This window comes from Scomber japonicus, chromosome 16 (genome assembly GCF_027409825.1).
Source record: "Scomber japonicus isolate fScoJap1 chromosome 16, fScoJap1.pri, whole genome shotgun sequence".
Lineage (NCBI taxonomy): Eukaryota > Metazoa > Chordata > Actinopteri > Scombriformes > Scombridae > Scomber > Scomber japonicus.
The window spans coordinates 9581874-9601204 of record NC_070593.1 but is presented as its reverse complement, the minus strand read 5'-3'; the positions used below and the strand labels follow the sequence as shown (position 1 = coordinate 9601204).

The window sequence follows — 19331 nt, the reverse complement described above, 5'->3', positions numbered from 1 at the left end:
TCCATTGTCCGCAGAGCAGGCAGGGTGTGTACCGGCTGGGAGGCTGTGTGGGCTGGGCTGTCTGTTTTTCTCTCTCGCAGCATCCTTTTCATACCGTGTGACATCGCTTCCTTCCTGGAGGATGCTCAGGGCAGAAGAGCAGCATCCATCGGGCTGATGAAAGCGGCTCAAACTGGCCCACATGAGGTGTGACTGTCAGTCTGGCTGCTTTTTTATTTATTTACTTAAACCAAATCCAAGTGAAGCCGCTGCACCTGCATGGAGCACCGCTACACTACTGCGGACACCGCCCCAAATAATGGCTATGTAACGGGGTGAGGATAGTTTTCTGTCTTTTTTTTTTTTTTTTAATTAACAAACCAAAATGTCTAAAACCAAACATTGCGAGGCGATCAGGGTGGTGGTACGCTGCCGGCCATTCAATAGGAAAGAAGAGAAATCGGGGTGTGAGAACATTTTGAGGATTGATGACAAACTGGGGCAGATCATCCTAAGGAACCCGGAGGCACCACCTGATGAGCCAATGAAAGTATTCACGTTTGACTCTGTGTACGGCTGGGACTCAAAGCAAAGCGACATATATGATGATGCGGTAAGACCTCTTGTGGAGTCCGTGCTGCAAGGCTTCAACGGGACCATATTTGCCTACGGACAAACGGGGACAGGTAAAACATTCACCATGCAAGGGGTTTCAAACGACCCTGAGAGGAGAGGTGTTATACCAAATTCATTTCAGCACATTTTCACACAGATAGCCAGAACTCAGAATCAGAAATACCTGGTGAGGTCATCGTACCTTGAGATCTACCAGGAGGAAATCAGAGACCTCCTGTGCAAAGATAACAACAAAAAACTGGAACTTAAAGAGAGTCCTGACTATGGGGTGTATGTGAAAGACCTGTCCTCAGTGGTCACAAAGAACGCCACTGAGATTGAACATGTGATGAACTTAGGTAACCAGTCCAGGTCTGTGGGGTTCACGAACATGAACGAACGCAGCTCTCGTTCTCATGCAATTTTTGTCATAACTGTGGAGTGCAGTGAGGTAGGGCCAGATGGTGAGGACCACATTAGGGTGGGAAAGCTTAATATGGTTGACCTGGCTGGCAGTGAGCGCCAGAGCAAGACTGGCGCCAAAGGGAAGCGTTTGAAGGAGGCAGCCAAAATCAACCTGTCTCTCTCAGCATTGGGGAACGTCATTTCGGCCCTGGTGGATGGGAAGAGCACCCACGTCCCGTACAGAGACTCCAAACTTACCCGCTTGCTCCAGGACTCACTGGGTGGGAATGCAAAAACTGTCATGTTAGCCACGGTGGGGCCAGCGCACAAGAATCACAGTGAATCCCTGGCCACGCTGAGGTACGCCAACAGAGCCAAGAACATAAAGAACAAGCCTCGGATTAATGAGGATCCCAAAGATGCCCTGCTGAGAGAGTTTCAGGAGGAGATTGCACGGCTCAAAGCCCAGCTGGACGAGCGAGGGATGCTGGCAAAGGAGAGGAGGAGGAGAAGGAACAGCAAAAGACTGAGTAAAAGTATGGCTGGTTGGGAAGAGGAGATCTTCAAAGAGAGGGATGCAGAGGTTTGGAAGGCTGTGGAGGAGGAACCAGATATGACACATTACACAAAAGACGGAGGTGACATGCCCAAAGTCTTGGCCTGCCAGGGAGAAAGTGAGAAGTTCAAGCACCTGAATGAAAACAGAAAGAGTGTGGAGGACATGCAGTGGGATCAAGATGCACTGGAGAAGATCATTGAGAAATACAAGGTACGGGCACAGCACATTAGTGTCTGATAAATTAGATACTGGTGGAACAAAAGAAATTTGCATAATTATATGTCTTTGTTCACAGGCTATGGAGAGCAAACTGTTAGTTGGGGGAAAGACTATAACTGATCACACCAATGAACAACAAAAAATGCTGGAGCTGAAGAGGCAAGAGATTGCAGAGCAGGTAATAAATGTCTTATATAACCAATAATGATTAAATTAATGGTTTTGGATGTTTTCTCCATCATTACTCAGCAGGAAACACCCCTTTTCCACTCTGCTATAATTGTTGGGTTGTCTGAACTTTCACATAAAGTTGTTTGATAATTAACTTTATTTTCATGGCTGTAGTTTCCATTCAACCTTAACTGACCCGAACACTATGTCTGACTTGCAGATTCGGAGAGAGAGAGAGATCCAGCAGCAGATGATGCTGCAAGATGAGGAGACTTTGGAAATGAAAGAGACATTCTCCTCCATGCAGCATGAGGTGGAACTTAAGACAAAGAAACTGAAGAGGGTAAAGATGACTCACCTGCTGATGCACGCTGATGCACGCTGATGCTATTATCACAAAAGCTATTAAGAATCTTTTTTTCAAGAGAGGCGCGGTAACACTAGATAGAGCTGTTTCTTTCTGGTGTTAAGGAATTGTTTAATTGCTAAATTCTGATAGACAGAGAACATTTTTCCACTCGTGTCCATAGCCAACATTAGAAATCCTTTTGTTGCTAATCGAATTTAGTGTATAAATGGCTTCACTAAATTTGGATTTAGGCCTTTATTGTGGTTTTAATGTAAGCAGTGTGTCTAATACAGCTTTAGTGAGATCAGTAATCGGTATGTCCATATTCTTTACAGTTGTTTACCAAGCTACAAATGGTACAGGGGGAGATGAGAGATGTTATCGGCGAGCACGTCAGTACCAGACAGGAGCTTGAACAGACACAGAATGAGCTCACCAGAGAACTCAAGTACAAGTGAGTACCCAAGCTAAAGCATATAAAGCATTTGTCATTTTTTCATAGTAGAAAATGTTCAGAAAGCATTGAAAATATTGTTTGTTGTGTTGATCAGAATGAAGAGAGAATGTATTATTTTATCATGGTAAATTTGCCACAGTGCTATAGTCAATTTATCAGAAAAGGATTAAATTTAACTCCTTTTTACATGAATGCTACGATATTAAACATCATCATATCGCCATAAAATACATTTCCACACTTACATTTGATATAAGTTTTAAGAAAATAACTGAGCATTATCAAACTGATCAAATATATGTAGTAAAATGTGTGATATCGCATGCATATTCATTTACTCTGGATGACAATGCAAAATAGAAGAATGCATTTCTTTATTATTCATTAAATAATAGTGACATACTTATAAGTATGATGATATATTATGATATATTATTACAGTATAATTATTAACCACAACTGTAACACTTTGACTGCCATATTTAGAATTTATTAGCAGTATACATACATTTAATACATTGTTTACAATATACTGTAAGGACATTATTAAGTATTCATTAAGAAAAGTATTTGTCAGCAGTTAAAACTTCAACTATAAAGATACATTTCATATTATTACAACAGTTTTTTTACCATATCATTCATTCTGTTGATATAAAAACATCCACTTATGGGTGCCCATAGGAGGAGCTAAACTGGTAGCATTGTTCCAATAATCTGTGGGTAATATTAAACTAATTTTATGATCCATGATGAGATAAACATTAACTATACACAAAAAATATCAGTTTTATTGATTGTTTATCCTAAAAGTGAATGTGTGTTATTCTGTATAAGTTTTAGAAGTGTTTTATTTTTTACAGTGGCAGTGTATGTTGTTATTTGGATGATCCCGTCTAACATGTACTGTACTTGTATCACATGTTTCAGATATCTCTTGATTGAGAATTTTATACCTCCTGAAGAAAAGAACAAGATCATGAATAGGCTGCACTTTGACTGCGAGGAGGATCAGTGGAGACTCCAACCTGTTATCCCATCAGAGAGGTCAGTTAATTTTTTTTTTTTTTACAATGCCAACATATTATACAGTAAGTTGAAGAAAGAATGTAAAACTGCATTGAATCACATGTGGAACAACATTGCTGCAGGCTTAGCTCTCAGTTTTTGAATAAATTATAATGCAATGCAACCCAGGCTTTGTTTAAGGTTTAATGGATGTGAGTTTTGCTTTTTTACAGCTGCAACGTTCAGTCAACTGATGCTATTATTGTTCCTTTGACCCAAGTCACAAACAGAGGTTTAAACAGATTAGGCAGGCTACAGGACAGTAGGAAGAAAGAAGAAATATTATAGTGCTGAAATTGTAGAGTTTTGTGTGATTATAGCATCATTCAATTATTCTGACTGGTTTTGCATTGCTACAAGTGTCCTTTTTCAATCCTACCACTAGGTGTCACCAAAGTCACAATCTTTCCCACTCATCAGAGCTTTGACAGGTTCAACTTACCCAGATCAGATACAGGACCATAAATAATGTATGCATTCTTCCTGTCCGAGACACAGATATCTTTGTGTTTTTCTTTACTGAGACAGTTGGAAAGTTCAGTTAAACATGCCATGAAGGAGATAACAAGAGTGCTTTTGTGGGGTGGGAGTTTATCAGCTGACCATATACAGTATGGGACAGATGTTTACATCTAAACCACTGCCCCAACTTCTGAGTGCATTTACCAGAATCTAAATCCTTCCTTTTCCCATGTCTTTATCGCAGTGCACCCACTCAGGTCAAGAGGAGGCCTCTCTCTGCTGTGGGATACAAGAGGCCAATCAGCCACTATGCACAGATGGCAGTTGCCTCAGCAACCGGGGCCCCTTCCAGATACCAGGTCAGTACTTGGACATTCACAGGGACAGTTAGCAAAAGTACAGCAGAGTCAGAGATGTGAAAGAGCACACCTTCTTTAAGGGATGAGATGATGGGTGTAGCTATGGAAACCACTCACAGCTTTAACTGTTGCATCTTATGCTGGTGAGCCATGAATGTGATGTTACACAACAAAAACTGCAAATTCTTAAATGAAAGCCAGCAGTCAAATAATGGCTGTTTTTTTAAAGTAATAGCAAGGGATGCAGTGTATTTGAACAATTAGACTCCAGAAGCCGAGAGTAAAAAAGTGTTATTAACTACATATACTATATTGGTTCACATCCATAGTAATAGAATAATAATTGGAAGTCGACACTGCGTTTTCTGTATTTCATCAGCAATATTTCCAACCATACAACAATGTAGTCATGCTTTATTGCCACACTGTTGCTCTGAGTTTCTCTTTTTTTAAAACAATTGCTTGGTCAAACATGTACATATCCAGTAGATGTGTCACAATAGAAGCTTTCAAGAGAAAGGAGTGGACTCTGTACCTGAATTAACGTTGAGGTTTTAATGCAAAACAGTGGAAGAAGGTGTTATACTTGTCATAGCAAACAAATAGCACCTACCAAACCAAATCAACATAGCAAATGAGAGCAGAGCAGAGTGAGGTTTCTTACTACCAAACACATTTGCATATGTGATAACGCTTTCATAACTGCAAGTTAACCCCCATCTGTTTCTTACAGGCGGAGAATATCATGCTGTTGGAGTTAGACATGTCCCCGCCAACCATGTTCACCTTGAACCTTAATGGCACTCACCTGGAGAGAGCCTTCTCTCCCAGGCTGATGCGAGATCTTCTGGTAAATGTTCCTATCAGAGAGAGGGCCACCGCATCATCTCGGGTCAGGAAATCCCAATCCTGGTGAGAGAACAGCTGTGGAGGGCAGATATCTTACATGGTTACAGATGTTGAAAAAGCCATTAAGTTCGGATTGGCCTGAACACTGCAATTGAATACGTCTGTGAATAATTGTTATGATTTGTCCTGTGTGGCATGCAGTAGTGGTGTTATTTTTAAAGGAAACAGCTTTTTCAACTCATGTAATCTTTGAGTCTCTAAAAATGTATTTTCATATCACACTGACATGTACATTAATTAATAGCTGCCTTAATGGTAGTAAATTGTGCTAAAAATATAAAGATACACTTATATAATATGATGCCAAACTATTACTATGAATCCATCCAAAGTATCTAAAATTGGCTCCACATTGATGAACATTAACTTTACACTGTTACACTCTAAAAGAAGCCAGTCTTCATAATGATCATTTTTATTTTTGATACTGCATAGTGTATTTTTCTGATAATACTTTTACTTTAGTAACATTTTGAAATCAGAACTTTTACTCAAGTAAAGCATCGGAATACTTCTTGCACTACTGGAAATATTTGAGTGATTTTGTGATATGGAACAGTAAAGTGTATTTCACCTTAAATTAAACATCAATTAATTTTTATATGGCCTACAGGTATCAGCCAACACAAGCAGCATCTGTCCCATCGTCCTCATCATCTACCACACTGGCATCAGGATCCCAGAGCTTCTCCCACAGTCAGAGACAAAGACCATCTTCTGCTGCTTATCTTCCACACGGGGATCCAGCTCAAACGAGCCCATGAGATGTGTCAATACAACTGTACACGTAGGCTGGCCTTAGATCCAGGTGGCACAAATGACTCCAGATTGGCTTGATTTTAAGTTGATTTTTATTAAAATACCCTATTGAGCACATATTTGATTTAAATGCAAAGACAAGCATCCTGCATTTATTTTCAGGGAATGCATGTTAAATGAATTCAGTGGTCAGTGGAGCTCTTAAAGTGATTTTGATGACTGTTCGCCAGCTTTTTGCCTACTGTTGCTTAAAATATGTATTTTCTCTGGACTTACTGTGGCCTCAACAAATAGCACACTTCCCTCTTTGACATATACTGTAGTAATAATTTTGGGAGATCTTTTCAGACCTTATTTTAAATTTTATTTATTTATTTGTAATGTTTAAACAGCATTACTTTAATCCCCCCCTTTTTTTCTTAAAGATAAAAGTCTGTAACATGTGTCCAGTCTGTGGAGGGTGATGATGATGAAACACGCTGGGTCCATCCTGATTTAGACTCTATATTCTTGATGAATTGTTGCTTCAATTTCTTGCTGATGTAATTTGTGAGCCAAAAAAAAAATGTGAAGAAAGCTTTGCAAATGCTCTCTCTTGATTAGCTGCCTTATTTTTCATAGTTGTGTGAGAATCGTGAGAAGAAGTCCATTTGCTTAAAAACATGCAAAATAAACTAGACTAAAAAAAAAAAAAAAAATCTGCCTACTGTGTTTTCCCCCCAAAAAAGAGCTGAAGTTGAACATGTTTGCAGTGTGCATGTGGAAACTGAGTATAATCATTGTTGACAGCTATATAAATAAATAAATAAATTAATACATATATATATGGGGAAAAGTTTAAGAGTTGGAAATGACAGCTATAGGCTATATACAGTAAGATGACGTTTCCTTCAGGGGGGGAGGTCACATGACTCTTTACAGTAAGTCCAACATGGCAGGCGGAGTGGATCTTACGCGGTAACTAAAAGCAACATTTCAACTGAGACAGACACAAATTCAAACACTACTACTACTCCGCGACAAGACATCCGCGATGAGGGAGAGACAGAAGAAAAAGAAAGGGAGGACGTGGGCTGAAGCAGCTAAAACGGTATATTCTGTGTTGTTGTTGTTGTTTTTCCTTACCCATCTCTCTCTTTTTTTTACCTGTCGTTTTTTGTTGTGGTTGTTTTTTCCTTTGAACGCTCCCACTTGTACAATTTATGAGTTCATGACCTGCCTGCTGTTGCTGCTGGAGGAGACGAAATGTTGCGTGGGGCCTGTTGACGGTCAGACATTTAGGAGGGGAGAAAAAAAAAGATCACTGTCATTAGCTCTCTCTCTCCCTCTATCCCTCTCTCTCTTGTATCTCTCTAATTAATATGTGGCGTGCGTGTAAGAGAGAGTGAGTGTGTGTGCACCAAAAGCATGTTCCCCCTCCTGCTTGTGTTGTCTGAGACCCTTGTACTGGCTGACATATCTTATCTCTCACGATTTTTGTGAAGTTAACCAAAGCGTGAGGTAATCGCGTCAGAGCTACGTGCTAGCCAGGCTAACGTTAGCATAGCATAGCATAGCTAGCTCCCTACTTCGTCAACAACTTTGTTTTGATAACGTTTGCAAGATATACAACAATGAAATATGAAGTGTCTGTGTTACCCCTAAGCACCTACATCACCATGACTCTATTATAGTTGACCAAGCTAACCTCATTCTGTTGCATGCCTGCGGTTTTTTGGCGAGATATCATCAAGAGTACAGTAGTGACTGTTGCTAGCTGTGTAGCTTAGCATGCTAATGATCTCAAACTGTCAACAACTATTTCACTATTGAAGCATTAGGTTATTGACACCTATTAACTGTCCAGTGAAGAGTTAACATTGATTATTTAATGGACGATAACTAATTTTATGACATACCTTAGCTTACTGTACTCCATTGATGATACATTATCATAATGTTAGTTTGTAAACATCCATAAACTTTGTGTTTTTAGTGGGATGCTACATATATTTATACACTGCAGTGCTATACTAGCAGCTATCACAAAAAATATAAAAGGGAAGAAGAGAAAAGCAAATGCAACAACACCAGATGTTAATGATAGAGGGGAAGGTTTCTTAAAAGGACAGGTTCACAGTTTTTAAGTGTCTTAAAAACAGCAGTCAGGTGCCCCCCTAATGGACACTGAAACAGATGTTTGTTGCTGTAATCATTCCTCCTTTTTCAACTAACCATCAGAAGATCTCTTCATAATGCTTTTACAATGTTAGTGATGGAGTGTTGAAATCCACAAGTCTCCTTCTGTGCAAAAATGTATTTAAAGGTTTATTTGAAGATACTTTGAAGCCTCAGCCATCCAAATAAGTCAAATCAAATAGATATTTTGCCCCCTTTTTGTTGTTATTCCACCTTAGATCAACAGGGAAGCTATCTGAGAATCACAAAGAGAGTTTTTTTAAGCTTAAAAGACTATAATGTGTTAGTTATCAACTTTATGTGACTAACTCGGACTGCTGAAGCCTCATATAAGCTTCAAATTAACTTTAAATGTAATTGAAGGGGATATTTTGGTAACCAGTCAGTGTATATACAAGTTCATATGATGTTCAGTATGGTGTCAGTGTTTTAAGACAGACCTGAAAAAAGTTGAAACTATCCTTTTAAATGTTACAAGACCATGACATTATTTCTATGACATGTCTGAGTATTATCTAATATTATCTGTGAGTGTTGCTCAACATATGACATATGGCATTTCCCAGACTGACTGTACCCCAGCAACTATATGTAACAAATTATAAGTTAGTAGCTAAACATGTGTTATTTATTATCAGCAACAACAGCAACATCATGGCAGAAGAGCTGACTCTAATAGAGTCGGAAAGGCCAGTATCATGCTGTGAACTTGCTCAATTAAAGGAGTTGAGGCTTTGTGGAAACTTGTCAGAAAACTTTAGAATGTGAAATGTTTGGCTCTGGTTGAAGTGGCCTTGAGACCACATCATATTCTGTGAAGGCCCCTCTCATTTGAATTTTGTTACAGTAGTATGCTAACATGTATTTTGTTGTTTTCATTATTGCAGGTTTTGGAGAAATACCCTAACACGCCTATGAGCCATAAAGAAATCTTGCAGGTGATCCAAAGAGAAAGGCTTAAGGAAATAAGGTAAACATTTTCTTGGCATCTTAGTAGCTTTCCTTTTGGAAAATCCCCTCAGTCAAGAGCACTGCAGCTTTCTTTCTCTGTTATTGACTCATACCGTGTACTTTCCTTTTTCTTGTACCCATAGTCGCGATTATTTTTACTCAATAATTTCTAATTGTTTGATTTCTTTTTGTTTCATTGTCACTGTTCTCATCCAGAAGGTAAGAACAAGCTAGCCCCCCCCCCCCCAACCCTCCACATCCCTTACCTTAACAAACTCACTGCAATGCCACTTCGATTGGTTTTTACTTTTTGCATGTTATTAACAATAACATGTCTTAGGCTCAGTTGCATAAAGTCACAGTGACCGTAGATATCTATAGCCACCTGTTGCATAAAAACACACACTATATTTTCCCGTATGAATAAAATATTTGATGCTCTAATAAATTAAAAGATGGAAGCCGACGGCCGTGTTTTGTGCTTTATATATTCAACGTTTAGTTTAGTATGTTTACATGACGTTAACTTACAAAAAGTAAAAAGGCTATACATTTGATCATATACATTGTCTGGCGATTTTAGCTAGCTATTTGTTAGCCTAACTAGTGTAATTTACTAAATGCATAACAGATGTTACATTTACTCAACCTCATTGCTTTTTTTTTTGCCGAACATTTTGCACTTTAAGTACAAAAAAAGAACATTTTCGGTTTCGGATACTCTCTTCTTCTGCTGGGGCATTAATGTGCACTTTTTACTAACTCGTGTTTTTGTTTTGAAAGTGTTTGAACTGGACATGTTTTTTATGCAACAGATGTAGTGATGTCAGACAGGTTTATTCTGAGAATATCAGTCCCTGACAATGATTAGATTAGTCTTGAAGCAGTTTTATGCAACTGATTGCTTTTAAAGCGTAGAACAAATTGCCTCACAACTGCACTAATGTGAATCTGAACTGAACTCACATGTTTCCTCCTGATGCATGATAGCGATTTCTCCCCCCCAGATATCAGACCAGCCTTTTACCCTCTTTGCGTCTTTCTCCCAGCTGTCTTAGTTTATTGGGGAACAGATGTGTAATTTGCGTTTTTCTCCAATGATTCAGCGGGACCTCGCCGTTGGCATGTCTGAACGCAATGCTGCACACCAACTCTCGTGGAGAGGAGGGGATCTTCTACAAAGTTCCAGGCAGAATGGGAGTTTACACATTGAAGGTCAGTTAGACACAAAACAGCTTACACTATTCTGACTGTAAACACCAAACACGATTCATGAATGGGAAAGCCATAAAGTAAAAGATCCTTCACAAACATTGTTCTTTGTAATTCCAACCATTTCTACTGCATGTCTTGTATGGAGACTCATAAATACATTACTCTTCATTCATTTAGCATCATTAAGCTTTGTACAAATTCAATTAGTGTTATCTATGTGAAGATTTCTGCTTAGCTCTTTATCTGTCAAACATAATAATAATACACTGTATGTGCTCTGTATTTTATGTAGAAGGACATCTCAGATGTGGCAAAGGACCTGTCGGAGGAGGACTCTGAGGAGAGTAGTGACAATCTCTCCGACTCCCAAAGCACAGAAAACAACAGCAGTGCCATTACACAGGAGGGCAGGAGAGGAAGATGGATGCGAAGAGGTACCATATCATAAATTAGAGTTAGTATATCGCTGCAGAAAGTACAGTCCCTTTTTAGAGAGAGCTGCTTTGTGATATCAAAGAGGAAGGGCTTCTTTCCTTGTTCAAAAATCGTTTAGATAGAGTCAATACAAGAGAAAGATAAACAGCTCACCATCAACAATTGCCTTAATAGATCATAAAAGCACAAGTGGTAGAAACACCCCGGCTGTTTTAAGCTGATTGGTTACCTAGCTGTGTTATGACTATGACAGTTAACGCCCCCCCTCCCAGCCGCTGTTACCGGAAGCCAGCAGAAGTAGAAGTAGACGAGGCAAGTTGAGAGAAAGAGGCTTAAGTAGAAAACATAAATTACACCTTTTTATCACAAAATAATCGCTGGAATACATTTAACATCAAACATGATGATGGATAAAGGTGGGTTTTATCTTTAAAACAAACATGCTCTATCCGTAACGTCGTCTATTAATTGTCGACAGAGAAGCTGCACGATGGTTACCGCAAATTTTTGTGCATCCGTAGAGTCAAATGGTTGCTTTACGGTGAATTGCATACCTGATTGTACCTATTGCAGTGCAACTTTGGAGAATGAGCTTCTTCTTCTTTTTTTTTGCCGTCGAGTACCAATTGTTTTGTTCTTCATGGGCCGTTCTCTCGCTGACTTTCATTCTTTCTCTCTACCACTTGAATATTTTAAGTGACTGTTTAACAGGAAGCCGTATTTTCTCAGTATGACCCGTGACCACTTCCTCATTATGCACAAGTTAGAAACTGCCAAGCAAATAACCTTGGTTTGCAGCTTAGTGGGAGGACTCGAGTATTACTTTATTTTTCAGCTAAACGAACCACAAAGTCAAACGTGAATTAAGCTGAATTTGGGGGGGAAAAAAAGAAACAAGTGGATTACAACAGTATGTATCAAATGTGCTTTATCAAAAAAATAGACTGCAGCGAGGTTGTTTAAGCAATTTTCCTTTTGAGATTGTTTAGCCCTTTTTTTTTTTTATTTAGAAAAGTAATTTAATCTGCTTCTTTGTGCTCAGTAGTGGTTTCAGTTTCATCAAAACAAAAGCATGATGTGATAAAGTCTGTACACCACCCTCAGGAAGTGGATTTTGTAACATCTGTGTTGTGCTTTTGTATTTTCATAGTTCCCTCCAAGTTGCAGTCGCAGCCTTCGTCTCCGCAGCCTCGGTGCTCTTCGCCTTCTATCCCCACCAGTAAGCTCATCTCTCCCTCGCAGAAACACAGCAAGAAAGCTCTGAAACAGGTAATGATGTATTCTGTATTCCTTTTTATATATTTATGGTTTAAATGTTTAAGTATATTAATAATAGTAGTAGTAGGTTTTCACAAAGGCACATATCTCAGGCATGTTTTTGAGTTCCTGCCACACCCTCATACTTGCATACACCCACACAAATCCCTGCAATACATGCTTGTTAAGTATGCTCATGCTTTAATGTTCAAAAATCTGCCATGTGTAGAGATTGAAAAGGAGACTCCTACTGTTGCATCAAAAAAAAAAAGAAGAAAAAGCTGTACGGATCTGTTCTGTCTTTTTAACAACTATGGTCAATGTGATGAGTCTGTGGGGATTTTTCTTGCTCTGTCATAGTAAATGCATATTCAGTTTTCTGCACATTTCACTACATTTATCTGACCTTTTTTTACTTGCACGCTTTCATTAAACGCATAAACACACCAACCCCACACTGTGCTGTATTCGCACGAGGCGCTCATCATCTTTCCATTTTCTGTCTGTTAAACATCTTGTGCTGATTATTTAAAAACAATGAGACGCCAGGGGGAAAAATGCCTATAGCTGGTTTTACAGTATTAATGTTCTCATAATGCAGCCATTAAACATTTTCCTATTGGCTGCTTTGTGCCTTTTGTGTTCTATTTAATTAGATTTCACTTGATTGCACAGATTGTAATTCACTCCATCTGTGCTGGTGTGGAGTTTTCAGCTCTCTAAGACCAATTTGTATTCATTTATTGGGCAAAGGCAGCTCCACAAGATGGCATTTTGGCTAAAATATTAGAGCTGTAAAGGCCTATTGTGAATTTTTCCTTCTGTGATTTCCTATATATTTCAATCACCTCAAACAAAAGAAAGGCACAGAGTGAACTGTCTTGGTTTGTTTCTTAACTCTGTTGACGTTGTTTGAGAGGTAATCATATTTATTGACAGATTTACGACACAGAGATGATTTATGCTCGTGTTACGCAACCTGTGTTTCATTGCTGTACTGCTATTTAGTTGTTATTTAACCAGGCAAGTGGCCCTGAGGGTGTAGTTACAGGCAAACACGGGGTTCCACACATTCACACGTTCTTTCTCTTGAACTGAGAACTCGTACTATTTGCTCATTTTTAGGCCTTGAAGCAGCAACAACAGAGAAACCAGCGCAGGCAGGTGGGCATGCCAGCAACCTCCAATCCCAGACTGCTTCTGAAGACCATCAAAGATATGGCTGACAACATTACCACCAAGACAGGTAGGTGGTAGCTATTATATTAACAAATATAGATTTTAATCAGTAAATGCTCACATGCTTACTAAAAAGATGCTCATCTAGATCACATAGCCGAGGTGGGATTTATTATTTATTTTTAATGTTTATTACATGGTTGTAATTGTGACACAATTTTGAAGACAAATGACGCAGTTGATGCAGTTCTTGTGTATTTTACTAGTATTACAGGTTGCCATAACTAGACTACAAAGGAATCGTATCATTATCCAAACATGACTCATAATAATTGGCAGCGTCAGTGTGGGAACTTGAAACAGTCAGATCATTGTCCTACAATTTCTAAGAACATTTCCTCTGCTCTTCCTCCTCTGTTTGTTTAAACAGAGCTCTGCCACCCGGTCGTACCTAGGAAGGTTCCTCAGAGGTCAGGTCGCATTAGTGCAGGTAAGCCTGACATCCATCTAGTAGTTAGGAAAACTTAAAGACATAGTGCAATAAATACAATTTTCTAACTTCTAATCCTGTTAATTGTTTAGTTATCTCTTGTGATATGACATTTCTGACAGTATTATTAGAGTAAGATCCCCGTTCTCTCTTCTGGTGTAACATTTTTGACTTATCTTGAATACAAATGTATCTACTTTTAATCCAAAGTCTGGGAACAAGTGAAACGATCCCTCATTAGCAGCATAAAAATGCTAAGAAATAAAGTTAATTTGGCTACATTTGAAAATAAATCACTTGAGATATCAGTTGCAAGATTGACATAAGTTGTTTTTGGGTTTTTTTTTCATTGCTATCTATTTGCTGGCTTGCATCTATTTCCTGTTTTGTCTTACAGGGCAACTGAAGCGTACTAAGTGTAAAATAGATGTGGAGACACCAGATTCTATTTTGGTTAACACCAATCTGCGGGCGATCATCAACAAGCACACTCTCTCGGTCCTGCCCCCAGACTGCCAACAGAGGCTGCTCAAACTTCTGCCTGAAGTTGACCGGCAGGTGGCTCTAAAATTATGCATTCTTTTTATACTTATTTTTGCATTATCCTGCACGAAATGTAGAGAATGTAATACAATTTCATGTCATTTCATATATTTTCTGTCCACTGTCATGATATCTTAAACTATCTTGTTTAACAGTTTGAAAATATTCTCTACACATATTTAAATATACAATTCAGAAACAGCATAAAGCTAATTTTTTGTTAAGCATTCATCTACCATATGTTCACTAATTCTAGATATTCACATATAAGAAGCATAAGTCAGTGTGCTTATGCAGTGATGGTGGTTTTGATGATATTAGTCATAACATCGAGCCTCCTCTCCCTAGGCTTGCATGGACGGCCTTCTGAAGGTCACTAGTTCTGCCTTAAACAATGAGTTCTTCACATCAGCAGCACAGTCATGGAAGGAAAGACTGGCTGAGGGTCAGTACAGCCACATCCAACTGATAATAACAGCATTCAGTTCACATTAAAAGAAAAATTATGTCACCAAGGTTTCGTGTGACTGCACAGAACAAGAATAATGGGATTTTTTCTTTTCTCACTTTTCAACTTTTTTCTTTACAGGTGAATTCACTCCAGAGTTGCAGTTACGAATGCGCCAAGAAATTGAGAAAGAAAAGAAAGTTGAGCACTGGAAGGAGGCCTTCTTTGAGAACTATTTCGGTGAAAAGTAGGTTGTCCTTCATGATTGAAACTTTGTTTGGAGAAGTTTGAAGGGTTATTGTTATATATTCTCCCAAATGCCAAAACACTGCAGGAGTACCTCCCTATAAGGCCTACACATTGAAGAATGATTGTTTTTTCTCCAGCAGTATATTTTTCTTGAAGTAATTAACATTATTTAACTTCTTATAGTATTATAGTGTTATTAGATAGCAGCATGTCTTAAAGGATTATTAAAAGTTAATCGAATAAGATCCCAAATAGGATCCCCTTATCCAATGCTCACACATTACTGAAGTCGATGAGTGCCTAGTATGATTCCTTTGGGAAATGGTTGTAAAATGCATCGTATTTCCTACTTCAACATAGTGTATTGCATAAAGGCAAGGCAAAATCAAATTGCATTATCTGTGCTGCTTCAAAATGTATCTAAATCACGGGGATCACTGATTGTGTATCAAGATGTTAATGGATAAAATTAAAGAGACTGTATGGATGTTTTTGAGTTTGCCTTATCTCTTACTACTTAGAGTACAAGGCCACTCATAAGAATAATGGTTAAATAAAAGTATGTAATTTAATGCATGTCAAAATGAACACAGATTGAGGGTGTCTAAAAAACTATACTTGTGCCACAAATCAATACAAGTAATTAAATAATTGTATTTGATTTCATTTGTAGTGATTGTCATGCTCAACAAACACAACTTGAAGTATATTGCTAGCAATGCATGTAAAAGCTCAGTATTTTATAATCTCCAGTTATTCCAGTGATTTGTGCATTTAATTATTTGACTGTCCTACCTTCTTCTTCCTCTCTGAACAGTTCCGGGCTCAGCTATGAGGAATCCAAAGAGCTGACAAAGGCTGATCTGAATCAGGAGTCTGCCAGGCCCCAGTCCCATCCTCATCAGACAGGACCTGTCGCTCAAGCAGTGGAGGAAACCAAGGACAGCCGCCAGACTGATGCTGCCGCTACCATTGTGAAAGACGCAAAGCCAACGCGGACACCATCACAGGAGCCTCTGAAGGTGCAGCCTGCTCAGAAAGAATCTCTCTTCACCACAGAGCCCATGAAGACTCGGCGCTCACAATATGCAGAGGATCGTAAGTTGAACACAGCAGCTCAGTCTGGGCCAACGCCTGCAGTGAAAACACCAGAGGTTGAGAGACGTGTAGAACGAAGCACAGCAGGTGCACTGCCTGAAACTGAGCGCAAAGTCGAAATGAAGGAGAATAAAATTGAACTCCCCCCGTCGCCTGTCAAGAAGAGCCCTCCACCAAAGCCCAGCCCAGAGTTAAAAGAGGATCAGCCGGTGTCTGTGGTTACGCCTGCTGAGGAGAGTGAAGAGGTCATCCCTGAGCCTGGAGGCTCCTCAGAGACACTGAAAAGAAAGTCTACCAGTGAGACTGAGGGTGAATTGACGCCAGAAAAAAGGCCTCGTATGTCCTCAGTTTCCTCAGTATCTTCAGTCTCCTCTGTATCTCCTCCAGCATCATCCATATCCAGCCCTGCTACACCTACTCCTGCAACAAATCAGAGAGTTCCACCACTCAAGGTAGGAGTGCATTTGTGAAGCCTTTGAAGGCATACTCCACTGAAAAACTGTCATTTTAGTTTAAAGAAAAAAAATCACCGCCTGTAGGCTTAGAAGAAAAGTTTAAAGCTGGCTCCTTTGTGGAGGACAGCAGCGGTTGTAAGTTTGGATTCACAGCACTTACAATGCACTCCAGTGGAAACCCCCCAAAAAAACCAAATCAAAGAATGTGTCAGAATGTATTACAACGCCCACAGAACCCTGTCCAACAACTCCTGCTGCATAATTTGCTTCCTTGGCATTGATCTCTACGCTTAATATCTCCCAAAGGCTCTGTTCACACATGGCGATAAAGTATATCTTGGGTGTTCCCATCACAAGTGGATCACAAGCTCTAAGTACACGTGATGTGATTGCACCGAAGACGCATTGAGGACACATTGATATCCAGTTGGTCAGACCACATTCAGAGGTGGTCTGGGCCACATATGGCCATATTCTTTTAGCAGCGTGTACAAAATGTGTCCTGGGCTACGCTGGGTAGACGCCTACTCAACTGACATCCTCTGAGTAAATATAGAACTACAATCATGTAGTCATTCACGCATCAACGGTGTCATATTAAAGTGCAAAACAAGAAGAAGAAGCCACAACAACAGGCAAAATGGATTCTTGTTGACGGAGTACACACGGAAACACGCTGTCTGATTTCCACTTGTGCCATCAAGTTTTTATTTTCCCTGTGCGTCAAAGTCTTTGCAATCTTCTTCTTTTTTTAATTTCCCACAGACTAGGAACGGGAAGTGCATTGCTGCCTTTCACCACAGTACAGAAACGATGTACGTGTTTATTATTTGCATACAGAGCAAGTGGTAAATTGAGACGCATGTGGAGACACGTTCTATTGCCAGGTGTGAACTGAGGTGCTTAAAAGCTGTCCACTTGTGGTCGGATAACCCAAGACCACATGCCTGGTGTGAACAGAACCAAACAAATAAGTGAATGACTAACGGGCTGGCTAAGTAGTGTGTTCAACTATGAGAAATCTTTGAGTTTAATTTTTGTTTATGGATGTTTCTCCTTTACTTACATTTTCATGTAAATAATTCTTTAATGTCACTTTCTTGTCATTTTCCAGATTCCAGTGTCAAGAATTCTTCCTGTTCCTGTGTCACCAAGCCAAGTCTCACCCAGAACACCCCTCCCGGCACCACTTAGCAGCCCAGGTCGCACCGGTGCTCGTACATTGGCTGACATCAAAGCCAAAGCTCAGCTCGCCCGAGCACAGCGAGCAGCGGCTGCCGCAGTATCATCTGCTTCCAAGGGAGCAGTGTCAGGCCCGGGTCCAGGTGGAGGCGCCGCTGAGCAGGCACAGCCTTCCCTGAGTCCCAGCCCAACATCGCCACAGGCAACAACGAGGTTACCAGCAAACACCAGCAGCAGCAGTCAGACACTTTCCCACCCACTGGACTCTAACGGTCAGCAAAGTCCAGGTGTGTCTCAGACCTTTTACTCAAGCAAGACTGACGACAAACACACAGGTAATTCTGCTGAAACTGTCACTGCAGGGCTCCATGGCATTCAGAAGAGTTCAGACTCATCATCACAACTCATTCCTTCGTCTGTGCATGCTTTGAAGGGGCAGGAAAACGCATCATCTGCTGGATCATCAACCAGGACCAGCTCCTGTATCCCTGCAAACAACCCACTGGTCACTCAGCTTCTGCAGGGAAAAGAGGTTCCCTTAGAGCAGATCCTCCCAAAACCTCTGGCCAAGGTGGAAGTGAAGATGTCAAACGTCCCCTCAGGTAATAAGGGGAAGACGTCACACTCCGCTGGTGGTGGTGGTGCTGAGCATAAGCCTGACAAGCAGATGTCCCTCCAGTTCAATACAGCAGGACGGGTTTTCTCAGAATACACCAGACATCACAGGGAACTTCCTGATAAGGAGACTCAGGAGCAGATTTTACAGGCTCTAATGCAGAGGAAAGTCCAGCAGAGCCAGCCTTATGCAGGTCTGGGGCCTCATCCGCCTCAGTACGAAGCCCATCGGATGATGCATGCAGAAGAGCATCAGGACCGACCCAGGATTTCTGTAGGTTTTTTGGGTCGTAAGAGGATGCCGAGGCCTGCCATGACTGGACATTACCTGCTCAATGTGTCCACATACGGCCGAGGGTCAGAGAACAAGAGACTGCACCAGTCCACCATCCCAAACACATCTGTGTCCAGTTTAAAAAGGGAAAGCACAGAAGGAGAGGAGGTGGCTAAAGAGGAGGTTTCTGGGGTTAAAACGGAGCAGCAGGGATACTCCATAACCAAGTCTGATGAAGTAAGGAGTGTTCAGCATTGCTCCAACATAAAGACTGAGCCTGGATCAGAAGACGGTGCAGACAACAGCAGCACCAGCACGACAGCCAAAGACACCAGCCCTTTTTCTCAGTCACACCAAAGGCACCTCGAACTCTGCAATAGTAATCAAGGAAATTCCGAGCCATATATTTCCCAAATGGACCCCAGTCACCAGCGGCTGCCTGCCTTTCAAA

At 40.3% G+C, this 19331-nt stretch overlaps 2 protein-coding genes across 2 annotated transcripts in view; both read left to right on the top strand.

Moving 5' to 3' along the window:
- Positions 1-364: 364 nt before the first annotated feature.
- On the top strand, positions 365-6316 carry LOC128375163 (kinesin-like protein KIF3B). Its single transcript, XM_053335439.1, has 8 exons — positions 365-1768; positions 1854-1955; positions 2169-2291; positions 2633-2751; positions 3685-3801; positions 4529-4643; positions 5377-5555; positions 6166-6316. Exons 1-8 carry the CDS (start codon positions 365-367, stop codon positions 6314-6316), a joined length of 2310 nt encoding a protein of 769 aa, XP_053191414.1.
- Positions 6317-7241: 925 nt separating this feature from the next.
- The window catches only part of LOC128375069 (putative Polycomb group protein ASXL3), a 46767-nt gene continuing 34677 nt past the window's right edge, over positions 7242-19331 (top strand). Inside the window, exons 1-12 of the mRNA XM_053335318.1 lie at positions 7242-7401; positions 9377-9459; positions 10547-10655; positions 10948-11089; positions 12241-12359; positions 13473-13593; positions 13957-14016; positions 14414-14574; positions 14908-15004; positions 15149-15254; positions 16074-16806; positions 17924-18855. Coding sequence (XP_053191293.1) covers positions 7345-7401; positions 9377-9459; positions 10547-10655; positions 10948-11089; positions 12241-12359; positions 13473-13593; positions 13957-14016; positions 14414-14574; positions 14908-15004; positions 15149-15254; positions 16074-16806; positions 17924-18855 — 2720 coding nt within the window. The 5' untranslated portion in view covers positions 7242-7344. The remainder of the gene's footprint in view (positions 7402-9376; positions 9460-10546; positions 10656-10947; positions 11090-12240; positions 12360-13472; positions 13594-13956; positions 14017-14413; positions 14575-14907; positions 15005-15148; positions 15255-16073; positions 16807-17923; positions 18856-19331) is intronic.